Source organism: Artibeus jamaicensis, unplaced genomic scaffold, assembly GCF_021234435.1.
Source record: "Artibeus jamaicensis isolate MK-2021 breed Jamaican fruit bat unplaced genomic scaffold, CSHL_Jam_final contig_519, whole genome shotgun sequence".
Classification (NCBI taxonomy): Eukaryota; Metazoa; Chordata; class Mammalia; order Chiroptera; family Phyllostomidae; genus Artibeus; species Artibeus jamaicensis.
Window position 1 is genome coordinate 2,493,541 of NW_026521871.1, and position 25,611 is coordinate 2,519,151.

Genomic DNA, 25,611 nt, shown 5'->3' on the forward strand with positions numbered 1-25,611 from the left:
AGTTTTGAGTCTTTATGGATGCAGTAAAAAATCATAGTAATAGCAAAGCTGGAAACAACACTTGAATAGGATTTAGTGAAGGAAACTCAGAGGCTTTCACATTAATCACGTGTCTCCATGAAACAGTGCTTCTTAACTTTCTTGGTGGTCACTGATACATTTGAGATGCTGATAAAAACTCTAGACCCTGTTCCTAAAAAAATTACACACAATCATAAATACCAAAACACAAAGAATGCCACAGATTCTCTAAAGTTGATTGTTTTATAGATCCCAGTCTAAAATTTGTTGTTTGACACAATTTGGAAAAGATTTTATGGAGATAAAATATATGTGTTCTCCAGAACATGATTTCTGCAAGATAATCCACTAGATAAAAATTTCAGGGTCAAATAACTATAGATAACTAGGACATTCAAAATACAGAACGTTATATAAGAAACCCTATGAAGTCTCACCAGAAAGAAACCTTTTCATCTTTGTTTAGCTAAGCATTTTGCATTCGACATATTAAGCCTTTCAGGGAAGATATTTTGGGAGGTGTTGGTAGACACAATTAAGTTCAATACCCACTCCACAACTTACTAGCTGTGTGAGTTAGCAAACCACTCGACTCTGAGAACCTCAGTTTCTTTATCTGTAAAATGAAGATAAAAACTACTACTAATGCCTTGCATAGTAAATTATTATTTTATTTTTATCACAAAAAGTTTCTTCTTTGCAATTTGCTTTTATGTTTAATTATCAAACCCCTTCTTTTTGACTACTTTCTGGTTAGTTTGAGCCTGTTGGTCTGAAATGCACACTCCTTTTCTATGGCATACTGTACACAAACATCTGGCAGAGATAAGTAAAATATACTATTTTTACTTAACTTTTTGTAGTGTAAGTAAACTCACAATCATTAACAACCACACCTAAAACAAAAACAAAAGCAAACTAAGCAAACAACTAGAGTAAGAACAGAACCACAGAAATAGAGATTACACGGAGGATTATCAACAGGGGAGTGGGAGGGGGACAGAGGGGGAAAAGGTACAGAGAATAAGTAGCATAGATGGTAGGTAGAAAATAGAAAGGGGGAGGGTAAGAATAGTATAGGAAATGTAGAAGCCAAAGAACTTCTATGTATGACCCAAGGACATGAACTAAAGGGGGGTAATGTGGGTGGGAGGGGGTATACAGGGCAGAGGGGAGTGAAGGGGAGGGGAAATGGGACAATTGTAATAGCATAATAAATAAAATATATTTAAAAAATAAAGGAAAAAGGGAAACCTTCTTGGGAATAATCTCATTTTGCCTTCACACTTTGTGAAAAGTGGAAGATTAAAACTGATGTTATTCCTTTTCTATTGATGAAGAAACTGAGCCTCTGAGAAGTTAAGCTAGTTAAAGGCCATAGAGCACATGTCAGAGCCATTCCTTGGACATGCATTTTCTGAGTCTCCTTCCATTTCACCTCCTAAGATATACAGTAAAAACAGAATGTAGACTGTTGTATGCTGGGTTGAGAGTGGCACCCTAAGAAATTCTCTAATTGAGAAGATTGTATTAATAAAAAAATACAATAAACTCTCTTTTGTAAAATGTAAAACTACACATTTATATGTGATATACACACATATATCACTATTGCATAAAATATGACATACAGCCATTATATATTTTTGACTAATTGCTTTTGCTAGAATTCATTTGTGTTCCTTGAGAATGCAGAGTCACAGGAGAGGGATTATTTGGAACCAGACAGAATCCCATTGTACTTTCGAAATCTTCCAGTAAGCCTGTTACTGGGGGCACATTTAGCTTTTCTGTAGACTAAAACTACCAGCATAACAAAGCATTTATTCACTGTTACCTTTACAGTAACTGTGACGATCATTGTACAGATTGCTCCAGCCAATGATTTCAGCCCTGTGTTTAAAGCTGCATACTATTCATTCTCTGTTCCGGAAACATCAAGAGGTGAGAGATCGCCCTTCCACGGTATTGAAGCATAAGGAAAATTCTACCAGATCACAAACAAGTGAGCAAAGGAAAGATGACAAAACACAAGGATATGAGGGATCTTTATGGGGCTCCACACCTTCAGAAAATATGAAATTGGCAATGACCTCAGTGTATTACCCTGACAGTTACCCAAGGGCTCCCTTGTGATTTCATGAAAGATCTCAGATTTTTGTAATGGACAAATAAATGTGATAATTATTTTATTCTATTTCTCTTCTCTTTTGCCTCTGAATTAGGTCCAATGTAAAGATAGTAGGGACAACGTGGCCATTGTCCAGGCAGTTTATATCCTGTGAACATCTGAAGTCAAATTTCAGGACTGGAGTCAAGATCTTGATCAGGGTCCTTTCTGAGCCATGAGTTAGAAATGAATTAGGTCATATTCACTAGCACAAACCAAGGAACATTATATTTAGAGGGACAGCAGAGATAATGCTTATATCTTTTGTCACTCCAAGGGAGGAACATATCCCTTCCTCAGCATCTCTGGATGGTGGGTCCTCCAGGCTTAGCTTGCATACTTCAAGTTGTGTGCTGAAGTCAAATTATAATACTTGCTCAGAGGAGCCAGTTATTAAAATTTTAGTAATTTTATAACCTGATTATTACTGTCATTAAAAATGAGATTATATAAACTTAGTTGCACAAGTTATTTTAAAAATAAAATTAGTAAATACTAAAAAAACTCAGCACTTCTTAAATATGTTACTGCATTTCACTAGTATCTGTACCCTTGAGGTTATTTACATTTATTTGATCTGCATGGTGAAATTCTGTATATAAAATAGTTTGCTACTATACCTTTCTTCCCAACTTAGTACTATTATATTGATAGCTAAAAATTGGTAATTGTGGGAGTTTTTATACCATGGAAATAGGCAAATACTGCACACAAGGGCTTGATTCATCATTTTTAATTATTATTATAAAAATTGAAAAAATATTCTTCTGGAAATTAACAACTATTACCCAATTCAGTGAAGAAGATTATCTGGAGGAACTACACACTGAAATCACAGCAAATTGATTTTAAATATGTGGGCTATAGATTCAGCAGATACAGATTTGATTCCTGACTCCAATATTACTAGCTTAGTGACCTTGGGCAAGTTACTTAAGACAACTGGACTGCATTTTCCTTATCTGTAAAATGGAGACAGTACTAGTACAGATAATGCCTTTGAGAAGATCAGTGAGATAATATGCATAAATCTGATATAGCATTTATCAATATTATATGTGAGGAACTATTCTAAATACTTCATATATTTATTTTAACTTATGTAATCCTCACAACTCTATATGATATGTACTGTTATTATTCTTTCTTTTCAATAAAAAATATGAGGGCCAAAGAGGTTATAGAATTTTTTATTGAGTTACATCTAGTAAGTAGCAGAGCTGGGACTTGAAACCTAGGCAGTCTAGTTGTAGAGTCTGCATTGTGAACCATTATCTGATGCTAATCTTAGCATAATGTCCAGTAGAAAATTAGTGTGTAAAACATGTAAGTAATTATAAATCGTATGAAGTTATTAGTAACTCATATCATTTGGTGTATGCCACGTGGTTTAAAGTGGAAGAGGACTGCCTGTCAATTCACCTCCCATTATGTGGAGTTGGGCTTGTCAAACACATTCACTGTCCAGAAGGATTCAGATTGATCCTTTGAGAAACTATGATACCATTTCAAAGGCAAAGACATCTTAAGCTTTTTAAAGTAGTGTCTCTGCATGACAAGAATGAATCTTAATAAATGTTATTGACAGCTTTCTACAAAGTTGGAAGAGTGACTGCCATTGATGAAGACTACCCACCAAACTGTGTTACATACAAAATAATCAGTGGTGACATTCAAGTCATACAAATATTCTGGATTAACCCTCTTTCCGGAATGATTGAGCTCACCACACAGCCAGACTATGAGACTGTGAAGCAGTATAACCTCACAGTGGAAGGTGTGGACTGTGACAGATTTCACCCTCGCACAGGGATGACCATGGTAAGTAAAGAGCCTCAGGTTTTGATGTGAAAAAAAATGCTCTATTAAGTTCTAATTTATTAAAATTTAAATGGCCAAACAATAACAATGAAACATGGTAAAATAATAACAATAATTCTCATGAGATTAACAACTTTGTAATAATTGTAAATATGCATCTAGCATTTATCATGTGCAAGCTCTTATTGTTGGTACATTTTATATGATGATGTAGTTAATATTCTCATTAAGTATTCATGGAAAGCAATATTATTATCATTTCTACCTACAGGTGAGAAAATTCAGGCACAGAGTTTAGGGAAATTAACTGAAGTTACTCAGGGTTTGTAGAGCTGGATTCAAACCCAGGATGCTTCTCATTGGGAGGCAATGTTTTCAACAAAGGTAGTTAAATAAGGTGCATTATTTTGGCATCACAGTGGGGGAAGTGTGTGTGGGCCTTAAATTATTTTAGGAACTCTTGAAAGATACCAGGAATGAATGCTGCTGTGTTGATAATATGGTATATGTTATGAATGACTATAAGGTTTTGTCATTGGAGAAAAGATAGAAATAGAATGGAAATATTTTAAGATTCCCGACCTGGCCTATAATTCATTATGCAATTCCTTTTACTGCACATAGCCCCATGGCTTGCCAATTACGGGGTGATTAAGATTCCTGAATGTGTCATTGTGGATAAAATATCAGGTCCATTCTCACCAGCAGTTAGAATGAATTTCACGGGGGCTGACGTACAGTCATGTAGACAAGATTTTATGTCTTGGTTGTCTCAGGAAAATACCCATGAGAGTGATCTCCACAGTAAGGTATCTGTGGCAGTTTTTCTTGTAGGCATTTATAAACTCCCGAAATAGTATAGGATAATAGCACTTGCAATTATCATTAACTTATTACAAATTAGAAGAGAGCAAAAGCAAATAAAAAAGCAATGTTTTGTAATACTATTCTTATAAAAATAATTTATATTTTGGCTAAAGACAGAGAAGAAATATATTTATTCCTTATTTTTTAAAAATTATATTTTATTGGGACATCAGTCTAAGATGGAGATGTAGCTGGATACACTTTGCCTCCTTACATGATCAAAAGAAAGACACCAATAAATTAAAAAACAAAAACAGCCACAACTGCCATAAAATTGAACTGGATGGAAGTCTAACAACCAAAGAGTTAAAGAAGAAACATTCACCCAGACTGGTAGGAGGGGTGGAGATGGGCAGCCAGGGTGGAGAGAACACATGGCAAGGTGGCAGCTGGCAGACTAGGGCAGGAAAGGCAGTGGCTGGGGGACCCAGTCGTCCCACATTCATCTGCAGATAAACCAGGAGGAACAACTGGGGAGCAAGACAGACTGCACAAACCAGGGTTCCAGCATGGGAAAAGAAAGTCCCAAAACCTCTGACTGTAAAAACTTATGGGAACTGTGGTGGCAGGAGAAACTCACAACCTCACAGGATAATCTATTGAAGAGACCCACAGGGTCCTAGAATGTACAGAAACCCTCTCACCTGGGAATCAGCACCAGAAAGGCCCAATTTGCTTCTGGGAAGCAGAAGTGACTGAAAGTTGACCAAGAACTGAGCAAGCAGCATTGTTCCTTCTTAGACCACTCCCACACATACAGTGCCACAATGCAGCAATGTGGGTTGTCCTACCCTGGCAAATACCTAAGGCTCTGCCCCTTACTATGTGACATGCTCACCAAGACAAAAAAAAATATGGTCCAAATGAAAGACAGATCAAAGCTCCAAATATAGAACTGAGCAATGATGAGATAGCCAAACTATCAGATGCAGAGGCCAAAACACTGATAATCAGGATGCTCACAGAAATGATTAAGTATGGTGGCAAAATAGAGGAATAAGTGAAGGCTACGCAAAGTGAAATAAAGCTAAATATACAGGGAACCAACAGTGAAGGGAAGGAAATTAGGACTCAGATCAGCAATCTGGAGCAGAAGGAAGAAGTACACATTCAACCAGAACAGAATGAAGAAACAAGAATTCAAAAAAATGTGGAAAGGCTTAGGAATCTTTGGGACAACTTTAAACAGTCCAACATCTGAATCAATCATAGGGGTGCCAGAAGGAGAAGAGGAAGAGCAAGAAGTGAAAAACTTATCTGAAAAAAATAAGAAAGGAGAACTTCCCCAATCTGGCAAAGGAAATAGACTTCCAGGAAGTCCAGGAAGCTCAGAGAGTCCCAAAGAAGTTGGACCCAAGGAGGCACACAGCAAGGCACATCATCGTTATATGCCCAAGATTAAAGAGAAGGAGAGAATCTTAACAGCGGCAAGAGAAAAGGAGAGAGTTACCTCCAAAGGAGTTCCCATAAGACTATCAGCTGATTTCTCAAAAGAAACCTTGCAGGTAAGAAGAAGCTCGAAAGAAGTATTCCAAGTCATGAAAGGCAAGGACCTATGTCCAAGATGACTCTATCCAGCAAAGCCTTCATTTAGAATGGAGGGGCAGATAAAGTGCTTCCCAGATGGGCTCAAGTTAAATGAGTTCATCACCACCAAGGCCTTATTATATGAAATGTTAAAGGGACTTATCTAAGAAATTGAAGAAGATCAAAACTATGAACAGAAAAATGACAACAAACTCACAACTATCAACAACCAAGCCTAAAAAACAAAACAAAAACCAACTAAGCAAACAACTAGAACTGGAACAGAATCACAGAAATGGAGATCCCATGAAGGTTATCAGTGGGGAAGGGGAGGAGGGAGAATGGGAGAAAAGATATAGGGAATTAGAATCATAAATAGTAGGCAGAAAATAGACAGGGGGAGGTTAAGAATAGTTTAAAATATGGAGAAGCCAAAGAACTTATATGCATGACCTGTGGACATGAACTAAAATTGGATGGAGTACTGGTGGGAGGGGAGGTGCTGGGCAGAGGGGAATAAAGAGAGAAAAAATGGACAACAGTAATAGTTTAATCAATAAAATATATTAAAAACTGAATTTTATAGGTTATGCTATTATAGATGTTCCAACTTTTTCCCTTTTGGCCCCCTGCATCCAGCAACCTGACTCCCTCAGGCAATCCCCACATCATTGTTCATGTCCATGGGTTATGCATTTAAGTTCCTTGGCTACTCTATTTCCTATACTGTACTTTATATCCCCATGGCTGCTCTGTAACTACCTATTTGTACTTCTTAATCCTCTCACTTCTTCACCCACCACCCAACAACTCCCTCCTGCTTCCACCTGCATTCTGCCTGAGGCCACCCTTCATGACCTATAAAACAATCTGAGATGGCTGCTATTTGTGCTGGGCTTGTAGGTTACCAGGTGAAGCCAAGCTATGAAACTGGGCTGGCTGCTTCTAGTGCCAGGCCTGGGACCACTTACAAGTTGTATGCAGTCTGGGGGCTCACTAAGGCTGGCTGTTGCTTGTTTGAGAGGATTGAGGAAGTTTTATGGAGCACGAGCCAAGACCAGCTATTCATATGGAAAAGCCACTGTTAACAGCTTGAGTAGGCCCATAAATTGGTTGCTACAGAGTCTCAGGGGATCTCCAGGGCAGGGCAAATTGTGTTAGCCAAGTTGATAGGATCTCAGAGATGGTACCCATGTGCCAGCTTTGTGGCTCTTTTGGGGGAGGGTTCAGAAAAGGGATTATGGCCTATGCCCACCATACTGTCTGGGAGAAAGCTGTCCTCCAGCACTGTCTTGATGCACGACACTTCAGTTTTTCCTCATATGCCACTGGCACCTTTCAAGCTCCTACCCCAGTGTTGGAGGTATGAGGGACTAAGTCTGAATAAGACTGTGTATGGGTTCTTTAAGAGGAACTTCTTGGGACTGTAGAAGTTTCTTCCGCCTACTCAGTACCCGCTGGGTTTTGCAGCCAAAAATTATGGGGACTTATCTTCCTGGCACTGGAACCCTTGGCTGGGAGGCCTGGTGTGGGGCTGAGACTCCTTGCTTTTGAGATATCCATCCTGAATTTATATTCACCATACATGGATGTCAGACCCACCCACTCTGTATCTTCACTCCTCCTATCAGTCTGGAAGGATGTGGTTTCTTTAATTCCATAGTTGTTGGATTTCCATTCAATTTCTGATCTTTCTGAGTGATATTTGTCCCATAGTTTAGTTGTAATTTTGATGTGGTTATGCAAGAAGACAAGCTGTGTTTTCTTGACCAGAAGTTCCCTTCTTTTCTCTCGATTATATTTTCTAAAAAATTGAGGTACAATTGACATATAACATTATATTAGTTTCAGTTGTACAACATAATGATTTGACATTTGTATAAATGTGAAATGGTCATCACGATAAGGCTGGTTAACATCTCTTACCTTACATAGTTACAAAATTTCCTTCTTTCTTTTTAAACAAATATTTATTGAATGTTTTCTCTGTGCACAACATCCTGTGTTATAAGAAAGTGTGACACCACATATGTCTTTTTAAAAATTTTGAAAATTTTTAGTTGTTCAAGTACAGTTTTCTGTCTTTTACTCCCATCTCACCCCACCAATCCAGCCCTCCCCTGCTCCCCTATTGGGGGAGCTCCCCTAGGGTACCTATTTTCACCCCCTAGTTTTTGTCCATGTGTCTTTTATACTTGTTCCTGTAAATCCTTCCCCTTTTCCCCTGAAATTCCCTCCCTTCTCCCCTCTGGACACTGTCAGCCTGTTCTCTATTTCAGTGTCTTTGGTTATTTTTGCTTGTTTGTTTGTTTTGTTGTTTAGGTTCCTGTTAAAGGTGAGATTATACGGTATTTGTCTTTCACCGCCTGGCTTATTTCCCTTAGCATAATGCATTCCAGATTCATTCATGCTGTAGCAAAGGGTAGGAGCTTTTTCTTTCTTTCTGCTGCATAGAATTCCATTGTGTAAATGTACTATAGTTTTTGGATCCATTCATTGACTGAAGGGCACCTGGGTTGTTTCCAGCACTTGGCTATTATAAATTGTGCTGCTATGAACATTGGGATGCATAGGTTCTTTTGGATTGGTGATTCAGGGTTCTTAGAATATACTCCTAGCAGTGGACTTACTGGGTCAAAAGGCAGATCTATTTTTATTTTTCTGAGAAAATTCCACACTGTTTTTCATAGTGGTTGTACCAGTCTGCAATCCCACCAATAGTGCACCAGGGTTCCCTTTTCTCCACAAGCTCTCCAACACTTGTTGCTTGTTGCTTTGTTTATGATAGCCATCCTGACCGGTGTAAAGTGGTATCTCATTGTGGCTTTAATTTGCATCTCTCTGAAAGGTAGCGATATCGAGCATCTTTTCATGTGTCTCTGGACCCTCTGTATGTCCTCTTTGGAGAAGTGTCTGTTCAAGTCCTTTGCCCACGTTTTAATTGGGTTGCTTGTCTTCTCGGAGTGGAGTTGTGTAAGTCCTTTGTATATTTTAGAGATTAAAACCTTGTCTGAGGTATTACTGGCAAATATGTTTCCCCATATGGTGGTTGTCTTTTTATTTTAATACAGTTTTGTTTAGGTGTGCAGATGCTTTTTATTTTGATGAGATCCCATTTGTTTATTCTTTCCTTTATGTCCCTTGCTCTAGGGAACATATCAGCAAAAATGTTGCTGTATGAAATATCTGAGATTTTTTATCCTATGTTCTCCTTTAGGACTTTAATGGTGTTATGGCTTATGTTTAAGTATTTTATCCACCTTGAATTTATTTTTGTGTATGGTGTAAGTTGGGGCTCGAGTTTCATTTTTTTTGCGTGTAGCTGTCCAGTTCTCCCAATGCCATTTGTTGAAGAGGCTATTTTTACTTCATTTTATGTTGCTGCCCCCTTTGTCAAATATTAATTGACTGTAGAGACTTGGTTTATTTCTGGGCTCTCTGCTCTGTTCTACTGGTCCATGTGTCTGTTTTTATGCCAGCACCAGGCTGTTTTGATTATAGTGGCCTTGTAATACAGTTTGGAATGAGGTACTGTGATTCCTCCTACTTTGTTTTTCTTTCTCAAAATTGTGGCTGCTATTTGGGGTCATTTATGGTTCCATATAAATTTTTGAAGTGTTTGTTCTATGTCTTTGAAATATGCCATTGGTATTTAATAAATACTATATTAAATCCATAAATTGCTTTGGGTAGTATGGAAATTTTGATGACGTTAATTCTTCTGATCCATGAACACATATGTTTCCATTTGTTTGTCTCTTCCTGGATTTCTTTCTTCAGCGTTGTGTAGTTTTCTGCATATAGGTCTTTTACCTCCTTGGTCAGGTTTATTCCTAGGTATTTTATTTTTCTTTTTGCTATATCGAATGGGATTTTTTTCTTGATTTCTGCTTCTGCTGTTTCATTGCTGGTATACAAAAATGCCTTTGATTTCTGGATATTGACTTTGTATCCCACTGTTTTGCCAAATTCATTTATTAGGTTGAGCAATTTTGAGGTGGAGTCTATAGGATTTTCCATGTACACTATCATGTCATCTGCAAACAATGATAATTTTGTTTTGTCCTTTCTGACTTGGATGCCTTTTATTTCCTTTTCTTGTCTTATTTCTGTGGCTAAGACTTCCAATACTATATTGAATAGAAGTGTTGAAAGTGGACAACCTTGTCTTGTTCCTGATCTTAGTGGAAAAGCTTTTAGTTTTTGCCCATTGAGTATGATATTGGCTGTAGGTCCCTCATATATGGCCTTTATTATGTTGAGGAATGCTCCCTTTATTCCCACTTTGCTGAGTGTTTTTATCATAAGTGGGTACTGCACCATATCAAATGCTTTTTCCACATTTATTGATAGATAAAAATTGAGAGAGATAAAAATAATAAAAATTTAAAAATATAAAATTACTTAAAAAATCAAATAAACAAACAAACAACAACAAAAAGCAAAAGAAACCCTCTTGCTGGTTTCAAACTAGCGAAACTGGTTTTTCTGTTCTTGCTGGCAGCAGCAGGCCAAGGGGCGTGGTGTGACTGGTATGCTTTTGTTTCTTCCTGTTCAGCCCTCAGTCAGCTGGGAGCACACTTTCCTCAAGGCTGGTCTTGTACTCTCCCCCGACCTAACCTGGTGTCCCTCTGCAGGGCCCTGGGTGCAGGCTCAGGGCCTTTTGCAGAGGTGGGCTCTCTCCAGCTCCATGGGTGTGGGCCCTCCTCCCCCCAGCATTCCACAAAGCTCTCTCTCCCAGGGTTATGGGTGCATGAGCACCTGGCTAGGTCACCTGCCTTGCTGCACAGGATCAAGCACACACTCTTTCTGGGGCTATGGGTGGGTGCTTACAGTCCCTGTGTGTTTGCCACCTGGTCCTTACTCCCCTCTCTGCGACTTCAAGCAACCAGGTCTCTCCCAGTGCTGCTCAAATCCTGTTTGGCGGGGGTTGGGGGAGTGCCCACCCAGCTCTCTCCCAAGCGGCCCAGTGGGCGCTGGGCCTGGGGCTGCAGCCTCCTTGGTGCCCTTGCTGATCCCTGGGCCCTTATTGTCCTGAAGCATTCTCCTTACTGTTTGGTCTTTCAATGTCTGCTACAATTTTTGATCTCCTGTTTTCATACATGCTGTGGTACTGGTGGCTGTCTGCTCTGTTACTCCGCAGATTGGCCAGGTTTTTCTCCAATGTGTAGGCGGAAGTGGATTCCACTCCCTCTTACCTAGCTTTCATCTTTCCTCTCTCCATATATGTCTCTAAGGAGTTTAAAATTTTTAACATAGCGAATTTAAACAGTATGTAGAAAGTAAATTGATGATATAGATAAGTGTGACTTTTAAGTTCAGAGAACAGAGATAGGACTTTAGACTCCAAAATTTAGAAATCATCATAATTTTTGTTGTCATCATCACTATCAATATCATCTACCCTTTATTGAGAACCCCCAGAAGGCAATTACTATGTCTCATTTAGTCTTCAGTCTCATCCCATGAGGTAGGTATTGCTTCTTCTTTTTACAGATGAAAAATTTGTACTTCCAACACTAAGAAATTAAGTAACATATCCAAGTTTACCCAGCTCCAGTGGAGTATTGTAGAAGGATTAACTCGGGGTCCTAAATCACTATCATATACCCTAAATTATCTCTAAAGTCCATCAACAAAGTCAAATAAAATGTCTCTACATTAAAAATATATCCTTAATCCTTCTATTCTCATCCACCCACAGCTAGCACCCTGCTTGTACCACCATGATGCAGTACCTGGGTTGGGGAAGCAGCCTCCTAACTAGAATATCCACTTCCACATGTGCCCTTTGCAATCTACTCTTCACACAGTAGCCAGAGCAAACCTTTAAAAAGACACCACCCTCTTCCTCAAAGCTCTCCAGTGGTTTCCCATCACATTTAACATAAGCTCCAATGTCATTTCTAAGGTCTTCTCAGCCTTGGCTGCTTCTTTGCCTTCAGCTTCTAACTCTCTTCCCCTTACTTCAGTCTAGACACATGAACTTCTTGCCATTGTTTCAACATACCCATAGTGCCTACACCTCAGAGTCTTTGTTCCAGGCTGTGATGCTTGCCATCCAGATAGTCACATGACTATTCTCAGTTTAATCACATTTCTACACAAAGGAAACCTGCTCACAAGGTTTTTTCTATTGTGTGTAATGGTGAAATTTTAAAAAATTATTTATTTATTTATTTTTAGAGAGGGGAAGGAAGGGAAAGAAACATCAATGTGCAAGAAAAACCTTGACTGGTTGCCTCTCACATGATCCCAATTTGGGATCTGGCCCATAACCCAGGCATGTCCCCTGACCAGGGATTAAACTGAAAACCTGGTTTGTAGGCTAGCACTCAATCTGCTGAGAAACACCAGCCAAAGCGGATGGAATTTTGAAGCAACCCACGTGTTCATCATTAGGATAATGAATGAGTAAAATAAGGTAGGTACATATGATGGGATCATGAGAATCAAGAAAAATTAGAAAACTAGTTCTCCAAACAGCAACATGGAAAAAGCAAGAAAATATGGTGCTTTGGGAGAAAAGTAGTAAATAGCACAATATCAGTGATGCAAATTAAAACCACATGACCAAATACTACATATTCTGTGAGGATATATACTTGCTGAAGGGCATATAACAAATATAGGGGAGGAGGAAGGAAATAGGGGAGTGAGTCAAAAATGAAATGCCTTCTCTGAACACTGTTAAAATGCTTCCATTGCTATTCTCTATCTCCTTAACCTGCAGAGTGTCAATTTCCATATAGAATTGGCTAACATATTTATTTGTTAGTTTGTTTGTGCTTTGCCTCCTTTTTAAGAATGTAAATGTAGTAGGATGGGCTCTTTGGTTGGTTGACCAGAGGACTTCTTGTGTCTAGGTCACTGTTTAGCACGTAGTGCAAGTGTTAAATAAATATACACAAATGGATGAATTTATACCCCAACCATTCTAAGAAGGAAAAAATTGAGATCTCTTTTTTACAGATGAGAAAAACAAGGTTAAATCATTTGTACCAAATAAAGAATCTGGCAAGGTGAAGGGCCAAAGTTTTGTTTTTTCCCATTGATCCATTTTTTTTTATTGTTCAAGTATAGTTATCTCCATTTTCCTTCTACCACTCCCCCCACTCCTCCCACCCCAGCCAACCCCACTTCCCAAGCTTGGTACTACCCCATCTTGGTTTTGTCCATGTGACCTATATACATGTTCCTGAAGACCCTTCCTGCTTTCCCCCCCGTTTCACCCTCCCACCTCACCTCTGGTTACTGTGAGTTTTAATAAATATTTCTGATTTCAATCCCTGTGCTGTTTTCACTTATCACCATAGTCTCTCTAAAAATCATATAAAAACACTTCACATATTGAATAGAACAAATAGAAATATTCAACATATAGAAATAGCATTGAAGAATGGATTATTCCTCAATAATTTGCTGTGTTGTTAAAATATTACAAAAACACTTTTAAAAGGTAATACTCGCAAATATGTGCACACCAGGATTCTTCTGAAAATGTTGAGAAAGTTATTACTCATCCAATAGGTGGGCAGATAACTTTTATAAGCTGACTGGCATTCATTTACTGACATTGAAAAATCCTCAATATGCTTTGGCCAGTGTGGCTGAGTGGATTTAGCGCTGGCCTGGGAACCAAAGTTTTGCAGTTTTGATTCCCAGTTATGGTATATGTCTGGGTTGTGGGCCAGATCCCCAGTAGGGGGCATGTGAGAGGCAACCACACATTGATGTTTCTCTCCCTCTCTTTCTCCTTCCCTTCCCCTCTCTCTAAAAACAAATAAATTCTTTTTAAAAATCCTTGATGTTTCCATCTTTTTCAATGTAAATCACAGTTGAGAAAAGGTTGATAACAACCACTGATTAAGTATCTGATGAGCATACTTGGAAGTATTAATATTGTAACCAAAAAAATATACTGTGCTTGATTGAAAAATGTGTTGTTCAGGGGAGGCCCCTAAATTTTGAAAGAGGAAGAAAACTTGAGCTACATTTGCCATTAAGCATAGATATTTAAATTAAAAAATTCTCATCCAAGGATAAGTTTATTAATTTTAGAGAGGGAAAGAAAGAGAGAGATAGAGATAAAGATAAAGATAGAGAAACATGAATTTGAGAAAGAAACATCAGTAGGCACCTCCCACACATGTTCTCACTGGGGACTGAACCCACAACATTTTGTTGTATGGGACAATACTCCAAACAACTGAGCCACCTGGCCAGGGCAAGCACAGATATTTAAAATTTTCAAGGAATTACAATTTTTAGAAGCATCATTCCTGAGCTTTTCTTCTCTCATCATTTCTGTAATTTGTGAGTTTTCTTTCAACATGTTCTTCTAATGAGCCCAAAGCTCTCCTAATGACCACGCCAAATGACACAGTTGACCCAGGAGTAATAAGCCAACCTATTGGCTTACTATTTACAGCTAAAACCCAAATATGCAGGAATTTCTTCAAACTCAAAATTCCAGACTTTTTAATAAAATTCCAGACTTTAAATTAAATAATTCTAAATAACCTGTCTCTACCCAGATGCTTATTTCTAATTTTCTGTGTAAATAGTCACATGACTTGGACGTGATATTTCTTTCTCCTTCATTGCTGGCAGGTCACTGTTGACATTGAAGATGAGAATGATGAAGCACCTGTTTGCATACCCTCTCTATATAAGGCAGTCATTTTTGACAATGTTGTTGCTGGGTCAAATGTCAATGGCTTCAAACTAAACTGCCATGACAGAGATTCAAAGGATTTTGAAATGCACTTTGAGATAGTTTCTGGTGAATAATTTTATTATTTCTTTTAATCATAAGCATGTGTTTAAATTGACATTAGCTATACCCTCTTCAAAGTGATATAAGCTTAGAAATAACTATGTTTATGAAGATTAAGCTATTTCATATCTATGGCATTAAGTTTCCTCAAGGAACCCTTTTTACTTCCACATACCAGTCTAATTTCTCTTGTGGAACTATCAGTAATTTGACTGATATTTGACAGTGAAGAGACTTGGACCAGCAAGGGAGACACTGAAGGTTAAATTACAATGATCTAAGTCTGCTGTCCTTGGTGCTGACTGAAACAGCTTCCACCTTTCGTATGATAGTAGTACACATCCTTTAGCATAGATGTTTTCAACTGTATTGTTGTTGGATTCACAAAGATCCATATAATTTTTGCTCATTATCTTGTGATATATGAGAGAAAATTATTGAAGACCAAATTTGTTTTAAAAGATGGGTATACAGCAGTGTACAAGACAGATATAGATCTTACATTCATGAACTCATTGTTCATTAAACTAGTAGCAACATCAGCAATTATTAAATTACAAAGTATTAAAAGTTCTATTAAGGGAAATTACTGGGTATATCATGAGACAGTATAACATGAGAAATATAGCTAAGATATGGACGTTAGACCTGCTGTCATGTATCAGAAAGAACGGGAGCATGTATGTCAGTAAATAACTTACTTAATTATAAGAACTAGTTAAATGTCTGCTTCTCTCACTAGATTATAGGGAAGACTTTGTGCATGTTGTTTACAACAGTGTACCCAGGACCACTGAGACTGGACTTGAAGCTTAATGGTGGTTAAATAGATATTTGTGGCCCATTTGATATTGATCCAGACTAAGATGAGGGTAGAAATAAAATTTCTCTGAGTGGGAGATAAAGGAAGAGGAAGAAATTAAGGTAAAATAATTCGATAATAGTCTGATGTTTGCTGACCTTATATGGAGATCAAACTAATGATCTTAACCTTTAAAACAATTTTTTCTAATTAACTTCATTTATTGTTTAATTTCAATTTATTATGGACCTTATGTCATTGTAGGAATTCAAAGAACAATAGCAATTTTATTTATTTACATGTATTGTGTTTCTAAAAGCTATGTGTGGCAGCTTGAGAAGATATTTTAATATATCTCAAAATAATTATACTTTTAAAATTATCCCTTTTAAAGGAAATGAAAACCATCACTTTGGATTTGACCCAACTCGAGGTTCAAATACTCCAAAATTAATTGTGAAGAGTCCTTTTAACTTTGAATCTGGAGCTGAATTGCAGCGGCGGTACCATCTTGTGGTGCACATAACTGATGACAACCTGAAATACGGCAAAGCCACCAAGCCCAGGACAGGCACTGCTATTATAGATATTTATGTGACCAGGGCCAATGTGCCACCTCCTCCAACCACCAGTCCTGAAGTAAAGGGTTATGGAATTTAATCTGGGTCTCTGTGTGGGAAATATTCTCTTGTAAATTTGAGTTTCATCTAGGAAGGCTAAAAGGCTGCCTAGGGTAGCACCTTCACCTGTATGCTCACTTGCTCTCTGTCTACCCACCCAGCAGGCCACATTTTAGAGTGTGCATCTGTAACTATAAACTGTGAGTGTAAACCATGGGTGAGAGAAAATTTGTGATGATTGCAGGTGGAGCACAGTGGACCCCCAAGAAACTAATTATATCTGAATGGTCTGGAAGCCCTGCCCACTAGAAAGGCCCACTAGTCAATGATATCTGCCAGTTACAAATCTCACAAATGGACACTTTCAAACATTGTATGGGATGTTTAAACATAGTAACAGGAGTATGTCCATGTTATTTGTAGTAGTGGGCACCTACCTGTGGCAGGCACTATACTACATGGCTTATATTCATCATTTCATCTAATGGTGATCTAATCCTGTGAAGTTTAGCAGACTCTTTAGTGTTTTGTTATTTCAAAAATAGATAAGCAAAGCCTCTACAGCACTCCACAATGGCCTCTCAGTCACCCGAGGTTAAGGTATGTTCAGCAGACTGTATGTTTAGTGTATTTTATAGTTTTCTGTACTTTGAAAGAGAGTCTTTTTTTTTACAATATGGATGATAAATCTTTCCACCAGGATATTTGATTTTCAAGAACACACTCTTCTCTCAAGTTGCACAAAAGGATTTATCCTGTGTAGAGTAGAAAAAGCTGAAAAAACCTCAGATATCATCTAGTTCAACCTCTTGATTTTATAGATGAGAAAACTGAAAGCAAGAGGAGAAATGTTTTTGTCCAAGTTCACAGAGCAATCACTGCATACAACTCAAGTCTTCAGATCCTTAAATTGGTGCCTTCTGTAGGCTTGGGTGTTCCTCAGTATTGTCTGTGGTATATACAAAAACTCATATATCTGAGTCACTACCCCTCTGTCTGTATAGGACCATGCTTCTATGATGATGCTGCTATTTGTAAACAGATATTCTCTGAAAATACAAACTAATGCTCTGTTTACTTTGAAAAATAATATTTCCCAGCAAAAAAAAGGCCTGACCATTGTGTACACAGCTATCAACACATATACATCCAGTGACTGGTACATTCCTTTCATCTTCACTCTGATGGCAGTTTTCCTGGCTGGGTTGTTTTCCTGGGTATGTTTCCTGCTTTGGAGATACGGAAACACTATAAAATGGTGTCAGAAAATGGCCAAGGAAGTCTCCAAGCCCAAACCTAGGTATGTGATTTTTTTCTTTTAAGCATCTGATGTTTATAAAGAGTTGAAATCAGTTAAGGTTTGGTGATTTTACCCTGAGGGCTTCTGCCTAAGTGCCTTTAAGGGGCACAGAGGAAAGTACTTGGGATAATCCCTTTCACCATGGCTCCAAAACTGTTCTATCTTTAAAAAACAGAAACAACAAATCCTCGGCTTCTACCTTAGAACATCTGAAACAGGTTTTCTGTGAGAATAGATTTTAAGTCAATTTGTGAGCAGACAAGCCAAACAACTCCCCATATTATTTTGAGCCAAGCAGTTCATGGGCAGATGTTTGACGACCACCAGGGACTAGCCAAGAGACAGGTGATATATCAATCCAGCCTCCCTATCCACATTGTTTGAATTTATGTGAAGCTGGACAGAGGCCAAAGAAATGGGAAAAAATGCAGGCACTTTCATCTCCATCCAAAAATACTTCAGGGAGCATAAAACCATGGCCTCAAAAATAGTTAGTTGATTATGAATTTTTATTAACTAAGCAAAGATAATTTATGATTCAGTATTGGGAGGTGTAGATAGTTAATGAGATCAGTTTATTTACCATGCAACATTTAAAAAAATTGGAGATGAGAGAGATATAATAGTCATAAGCTGCAAAAACTGAATTTTGTTTTGCTATGTGGTGGCATAATGAAGCTGATATTTTGTCAAATTTTCTTTTCATATAGGGGAATAAATTATATTGCAGGTAAGATGATTATTATGAATTGTGTGATTTAAAAAAACCACTCATCAGACACCTACCATTTGTTTGTTTGTTTATTTATGTATTTATTTATTGAACAGGAGGTAGAAATCAAACAGAAAAGATTGTCATGGAAAACAGAGATAAAAAACTAGAGGTATTAACAGTAAGTACATTTTTATGATCCCTCTATAGTAGAAGAAGGAGGACTAATTTTTCTCTCTAATTACGGTTCAACAAAAAGGCCTTTCATATAGACATATGGTAAGTTTACCCAGGCATCATAGAAAAAAAAATAAAATTATTTCAATGTCTGCTTCTGTTGAATTTCTGTGTATTACAAAACTGGAATTTCAGATCCAGTCTTAGAATCTGGCTTTGGTCAGAATTTGCTGCAAATATTGTATGTGTATTCAACAAAAATAAGACTAGACAAATAAAAATAGCGCATTATTTACTATTACTAAAAATAAGATTTAGATTAGAAAATATATTATATATATGATAAAAATGAACCTTCAACCCTGGAGTTTCTTAGCAGATGGTAAAATCTGCACCCTGAAGAACAGAAATTTTGAATTGACTGGTGCTCATTCATTAAATAATCCATGTAAACAACCATACAGGAATTATAAATGTGGAGCATAACAAGAAAAAGCATTTTTAGTTTCCATTTCCCTTTTTTACTCTCTACGTGCTTCTCCATTAACAATGGATATTTCCATCTGAGTCCTGACTGATCATGACATTGTTTCATGAGCTAGTTCTCTTTCAATGCTCTCTTCTACTACCTTGCTTTCTGAAACTGACACCAGCTAATCACCTGTATTGTGCACAGACTGTGTAGCTTAAACAACAGACATTTATTTTCTCTAAGTTTTAGAGGTTAAAAGTCTCAGAGGAAGGTGCTGGCAAGCTTGGTGTCTCCTGAGGTCTTTCTCCTTGGCTTGCACACAGCTGCCTTCTTTTTGTATTCTCACATGACCATTTCTTATCTGTTTTGTCTGTGTTCTAATCTCTTGTTTTTATGGTGACATCCATCGTATTAGATTAAGGCCCACCCATATGACCTCATTTAATCTTAATCACCTATTTGTAGGACCTATCCTTAAATACAGTCACATTCTGAGGTACTGGGGTTAGAGCTTCAATATGTGAAATTTAAGGGAACAAAGTTCAGCCCATAACACTTCCCATCCAAGATAAGAAGCTTCACATCAAGAAAAAGATCTCAGTTAAGAGAAGGCAGGGTGGGTAGGGGCTGATGTAGGGGCTGGGGCTGGGAGGAGACAAAAACAGTAGGAAATTTTTGAACCCAAGTTGCTAGCCCTCTTCATAAGAAAAATGAGATAATTTATAAGTCACTTCCTCCAAATACTCAACACATGTCAAAAGTAATTTTATCAGGCTGACTTTATTGTTGATATTTTGTTTTTGTTTTTTAAAGGAAACTGTTGTGTATGAGACCATATTTGATGGAGAAGCTATTGATCCAGGTATGGTGTGGAGTGTCTTTCAAGTTAAGCCCATTTTGCCTATTTGGATGCCAGTGTTGGGCCTGAGGCTCCTCAGCAAAAATCTCAGGCAGCAAGACCAGCTGCCATCTGCCTGGGTCCTTCAGACTTTTGCAATGAGGTGGAATCTTAGGGAATTACCAGGGTGGATCTAGTGTAGTTTATTGGGCTAGTGTACATTAAGATTTTGTGTGTGTGGAGGGAAGAAAAATGGTGCCCATCAGCTTCACAGTGGATGGCTCAATACAGTGACAATGGCAGATACACCTTCAACACTAGCCCCAAGACACACAACTCAGTCTTTCCCTGCACATCTCTGGTATCCCACTTTTACCTCGGGGCTGCAGTTTCTCTGCTGGAGCTCTATGTGAGTGCTTGTGAGCAAGAGTTTGTGTGTTAGCTCTTTAAGAGGATGCCTGGGTTTCCAGCTGCCTTTTGTCTCCCCTGGACAGACAAAATTCCTGCTTTTTTTTTTTCACAGCCAGATGTTAAAACCTACATAAGTACGTTCCTCTTCCTGGTACTAGCACTGAGGACTGAGTAGCTCAGTGTGGAACTGAGACTCCTCACTTCCCAGGGGGACCTTGGCAGCTGAGATATCCTCTGATTATTAACTGCCATACCTGGGTATGGAGCCGGTTTTAGGACTCTGCCTCTCCTACCAGTCTTGATGTGTTATTTTTGTTTATTTAAAATTTTTTATAATGTATTTTATTGATTATACCATTACAGTTGTGCCTTTCCCCTCTTCATTTTCCTCCACCCTGCACACCCTCTCCTGCCCACATTCTCATCACTTTAGTTCATGTCCATGTGTCATAAGTTCTTTAGATTCTACATTTCTCACAATACTCTTGCCCTCCCCCTGTTTATTTTCTCTCCACCGTCTGTGTTACTTATTCTCTGTACCTTCTCCCCTGCTGTCCTCCTCCCACTTCCCTGTTGCTGACCCTCCATGTGATCTTCATTTCTGTGGCTCTGCTCCTGTTTTAGCTGTCTGCTTAGCTTGCTTTTGTTTAAGGTGTGGTTGTTAATAACTGTGAGTTTGCTGTCCTTTCACTGTTCGTCTTTTTTATCTTCTTTTTCTTATATAAGTCCCTTTAACATTTCATATAATAAGGGCTTGCCAATGATGAACTCCTTGAACTTGACCTTATCTGAGAAGCTCTTTATCTCCCCTTCCATTGTAAATGAAAGCTTTGCTGGATAGAGCAGTCTTGGATGTAGGTCCTTGCATTTCATGACTTGGAATACTTCCTTCCAGCCCCTTCTTGCCTGCAAGGTCTCTTGAGAAATTAGATGACAGTCTGATGGGAACTCCTTTGTAGGTGACTGTCCCCTTATCTCTTGCTGCTTCTAGAATTCTCTCCTTCATTTTAATCTTGGCTAATATAACTATGATGTGCTTTGGTGTGTTCCTCCTTGGGTCCACCTTCTTTGGTACTCTCTGGGCTTCCTGGACTTCCTAGAAGTCTATTGCCTTTGCCAGATTGAGAAAGTTCTCCATCATTATTTGTTCAAATAAGTTTTCCACTTATTGCTCTCCCTCTTCCTCTTCTGGTACCCCTATAATTTGGATGTTGGAACATTTAAAGATGTCCTAAGCCTCCCCTTATTTTTTTGAATTCTTCTTTCTTCATTCTTTTCTGTTTGGTTGTTCCTTTTTTCCTTCTGGTCCACTCCATTGATTGAGTCCCAGTTTTCTTTCCATTCCTATTGGTTCCCTGTGTATGTCCCTTCATTTCACTTAGGGTAGCCTTCATTTTTTCATGTAATTTGCAACTAAAATCAACCAGTTTTGTGAGCATCGTGATCACCAGTGTTTTGAACTGTGCATCTGATAGGTTGGCTATCTCTTTGTCACTTAGAAGTATTGGCTCTGGGGCTTTGATTTGTTCTTCTGTTTGAGACATAATTTTCTGGTCTGGTCACACCATAACTGGTCACTGGTCAGACCAGTTATGTAGTGAGGGGCAGAGCCTTAGGTGTTCACCCCAGCTGGCAACCTACTCACTGGGTTGTGACGCTATATGTGGGGGAGGGGTCAGAGAGGGAATAATGGCGCTTGTTCCAGTCTCTCTCAGATTTCAGTCCCCTCTGCTACTTCCCACAAGCAAATTGGGCACTTTTGATGCTGGTTCCTGGGTGAGTGGGCTTGTGTACATTCTAGGACCCTGTGTATCTCTCCAACAAAATCTCCTGTGAGGCTAAGAATCTCTCCCGATACCTTTTCAATCGGTGCTTTTAGACTCTATTTCCGGGGTTGTGTGGTCTGTCTCGCTGCCCATTTTTGCCTAGTTTATCTGTGCACGAATGCGTGACCGTGGTCAGCCCTGCACTGCCTGCACTCCTGGGTTTGGTAGCCAGCCCCTTTTCCTGCTGTGACTCCTCTCCCCCAGCTGCCCACTCTGCCCCTCTTACTGGTCTGGTCAAATGGTTGTCAGACTTCTGTACAGTTCAGTTTTCTGTCTGTTCTGGTTGTATTTTTGTTTCTAAATCTTTGTTGTCCTGAATTTTGTTTGTGTGAGGAGGCACATTATTTCCACCTATGCCTCCATCTTGGCTGGAAGTTGATGTGTTTTCTTTATATACTTAGTTATAGGACTTCTGTTCAGCTAGTCCTCAAATGGTTATCCAGGTTGATTGTTCTATAATTTAATTGTAATTTGATGTGGTCAGAGGAGAAGGTGGTGAGTGCAGCTGCTATGTACTCCACCACCTGGGCTGGAACCTCCCACTTACTCCTCACATAATCTTAGGGCTGCTTCATGTGGTTTCTTAAGCTGGTGGAATTCCAAGGTATAGGAAGATAAAGTTGCCTGTCTCCTGAGGCCTGAGCCTGGAAGCTGGCACAGTGTCACAACCACCATATTCTATTGATTAATCCAACCGTTTTACCCAGATTTAAAAAGAGAAACATATATTCCAACTCACAAGGAGTGAGGGTTAAAGAATTTGTGACCAACTTTAGTCACCACAACATACATAGTCCAAATGGATCATGGACTTGCAACTCATTGATCTAAGATTTATTTCTTATTAACTTTGAAATTGTGTAGCAGATCATAGTTCAATTGATAAAACATTTCAGAAGCTTTTTTTTCCCATGCATTTTTTTTCTCTAAAGAAGGGGTAAGAATTGGAAGTCATTAGAGGTATTAGTAAAGCTCTGGATATTCATTAGAAGTTTTGGGTTTGAGTGCCAACACAAAGTGAACCTGAACAAAGTACTTAATTTCTCTGACTCTATTTTTCAGCTGGTATTAAGCTGAAAACCAGCATAATACTGTGGGTTTTGCCTGTTACATGGGGTGATTGTGATGTTTAAATATGAATGAGTTTAGATCAATCAGTGCATCTGGCTTCATTTGAAATTGGTATTTGATGTGTGAGTACTTAACAATTATTCTTTAAATTTCAGCATGCTCTATTGAGTGATGGCATAGAGTTATTGGTGGAGGGAGGTATTTTTCATGGAAGTGCATTGTTTGCCCTAACACAGTGGCCCTGGCAGAAGAAGCATCTTTTTAATCAATGGAGTTTTTTGAGACTTCACTTAGCACATTGAAGTGTTACCTGATACTTACAGAAGAGAAATATTTTAAAATAAAAATGTTTTGCTATACATTTTCAGACATGCCATCATTTATCTAATGTTCAGTGGGACCCAGAATATAATGCATAAAGCATTGTTTTATTCATGATGTGTAATCAAAGTAAGAGAAGACATGGGCTCCTCCACTAGATGGTTAGTAGCTGGGCATCTTGGGTTCTCACTGGCAAATCTAGGTTTCATTGGCAAATTACTTAACATCTCTGTGCCCCAGTTTCCTCATCTCTAAAATGTGGCTCATAACATATATGCATGACACAAGGATGTTGTTGGATTAAATAAATATATGAAATAGAGTTTTTCATACAGTAGATACTATAAAAGTAAGATATTATTATATATTACTGTTATATTATTTTTATTTATTAATTATGTCCTAGACACCTAAGAAAGAATGATTTCTTGACTTTCTACTATATCATGCCCTACTTACCATTTCTTTTGCCTCTTGCATATTACTACGTTTCACTATTATTTCTATAAAAGGTTGGTAGATTAAACCTTACACTGTGTAAGGCACATCATTTGAGGGGCAATTAAAAATAGTTTGACATGTTATTTTATTCAAAGTTTGATTTTAAAATAATTACAGAATCACAAGACAGTACAAAATAGTACAGAGAGGTACGTTGTACCCATCACCTAGCTTCCCCAAAGGCAACATTTTCCATAATACAGTACCAAAGCCAGGAAACTGACATTGGTCAATGAACTAGACTATAGACTGTACTCAGATATGACCAGTTTTGGCATGCACTTTTTTATATGTCTCTGTGAATAGTTCTATGACATTTAACCACCTAAATAAATTCATATGACCACTACCGAAGTTGAGATGAAAAACCGTTCCTTCAGCACAAAAGAGATCCCTAGTGCTAAAGGGGCAATTTTTAATGTGTGTGAAATCATATACTGCTTCAAATTTTGCTTATAGTTTTTCCTTTGATAGCAGAGCAAGGCTTGAAAAGACCAGAAACTTGTCGCTATGCTGGATATATAGCAAATGCTCATAAACACTTTGTGGGATGAACAAATGCTTTGTGAGTTCATTGTAACTCACTTTTTCTATGTTTTGTGTCCCTTCACAGTGTCTGGGAATGTATATGAGTATAACAGCAGAACAGGTGCAAGAAAGTGGAAGAAGCCCCCTGGCCCCGCACCAGGGGTTGTCCCTGGTAAACACGTGCTCCCTCCTGGAGTCCCACCCTTCTGAGGAGTCTACATCCTTACAAATTTCCATGCAGGAGTAGCATTTTCTGGTGTTTCTGCATGGTTGCTTTTGTGTGTGTGTGTGTTACTCTCATGGCAATTTTTTCTTGGCTATCTAAAATTAAGTTGTATATGTGAGGGTTAGCTGCTTTATTTATAGCTTTCTGTAATCTTCCAGTTCAGGGTGTCTGGGTGAGGGCAAGCAGGACTGAACTTCAGTCCCTAAATACGCTTTGCTAAAAACTGGAGACTAAATTGATATATGTTCACTGTCTGACTTTGTGCAGTGAAAGGAGTGCTTGTTATGACTGGAGACTTTGTTTTGCTCACCCCTATAGCCCCAGCACATGCTTGGCACAGAGTGGAGACTCCATACATATTTGATGAATAAATAAATTTGAATATATAAATTTAGATCTCTTGCCTTTAATTAAAATTGCTTATTACTCCTATGATCCACAGAACAGAAATGTGAATTATCTTTAGGGAAGAATGTTTTTGTTTCTAGTAGTCATAAAAAATGAAGAACTTTTTTCAGCATTTTCAAAAGTACAGCTGATCTTGCTTTTAATTTGCTTTTTGTAGTACTATGGAGAACAAAGCCTGGAAACTTTAATTATTATTACTGATGACTTGCCAAG

At 38.3% G+C, this 25,611-nt stretch overlaps 1 protein-coding gene across 1 annotated transcript in view; it reads left to right on the forward strand.

Moving 5' to 3' along the window:
• LOC119042417 (cadherin-related family member 3-like) overlaps window positions 1-24,974 on the forward strand; it is a 90,846-nt gene extending 65,872 nt beyond the window's left edge. The window contains exons 11-19 of the mRNA XM_053669045.1: window positions 1,867-1,965; window positions 3,780-4,012; window positions 15,020-15,191; window positions 16,382-16,626; window positions 17,708-17,907; window positions 18,618-18,637; window positions 18,736-18,800; window positions 20,082-20,130; window positions 24,850-24,974. Of these exons, the coding sequence (XP_053525020.1) occupies window positions 1,867-1,965; window positions 3,780-4,012; window positions 15,020-15,191; window positions 16,382-16,626; window positions 17,708-17,907; window positions 18,618-18,637; window positions 18,736-18,800; window positions 20,082-20,130; window positions 24,850-24,974 (1,208 nt within the window). The remainder of the gene's footprint in view (window positions 1-1,866; window positions 1,966-3,779; window positions 4,013-15,019; window positions 15,192-16,381; window positions 16,627-17,707; window positions 17,908-18,617; window positions 18,638-18,735; window positions 18,801-20,081; window positions 20,131-24,849) is intronic.
• The last annotated feature ends 637 nt before the right edge of the window (window positions 24,975-25,611 follow it).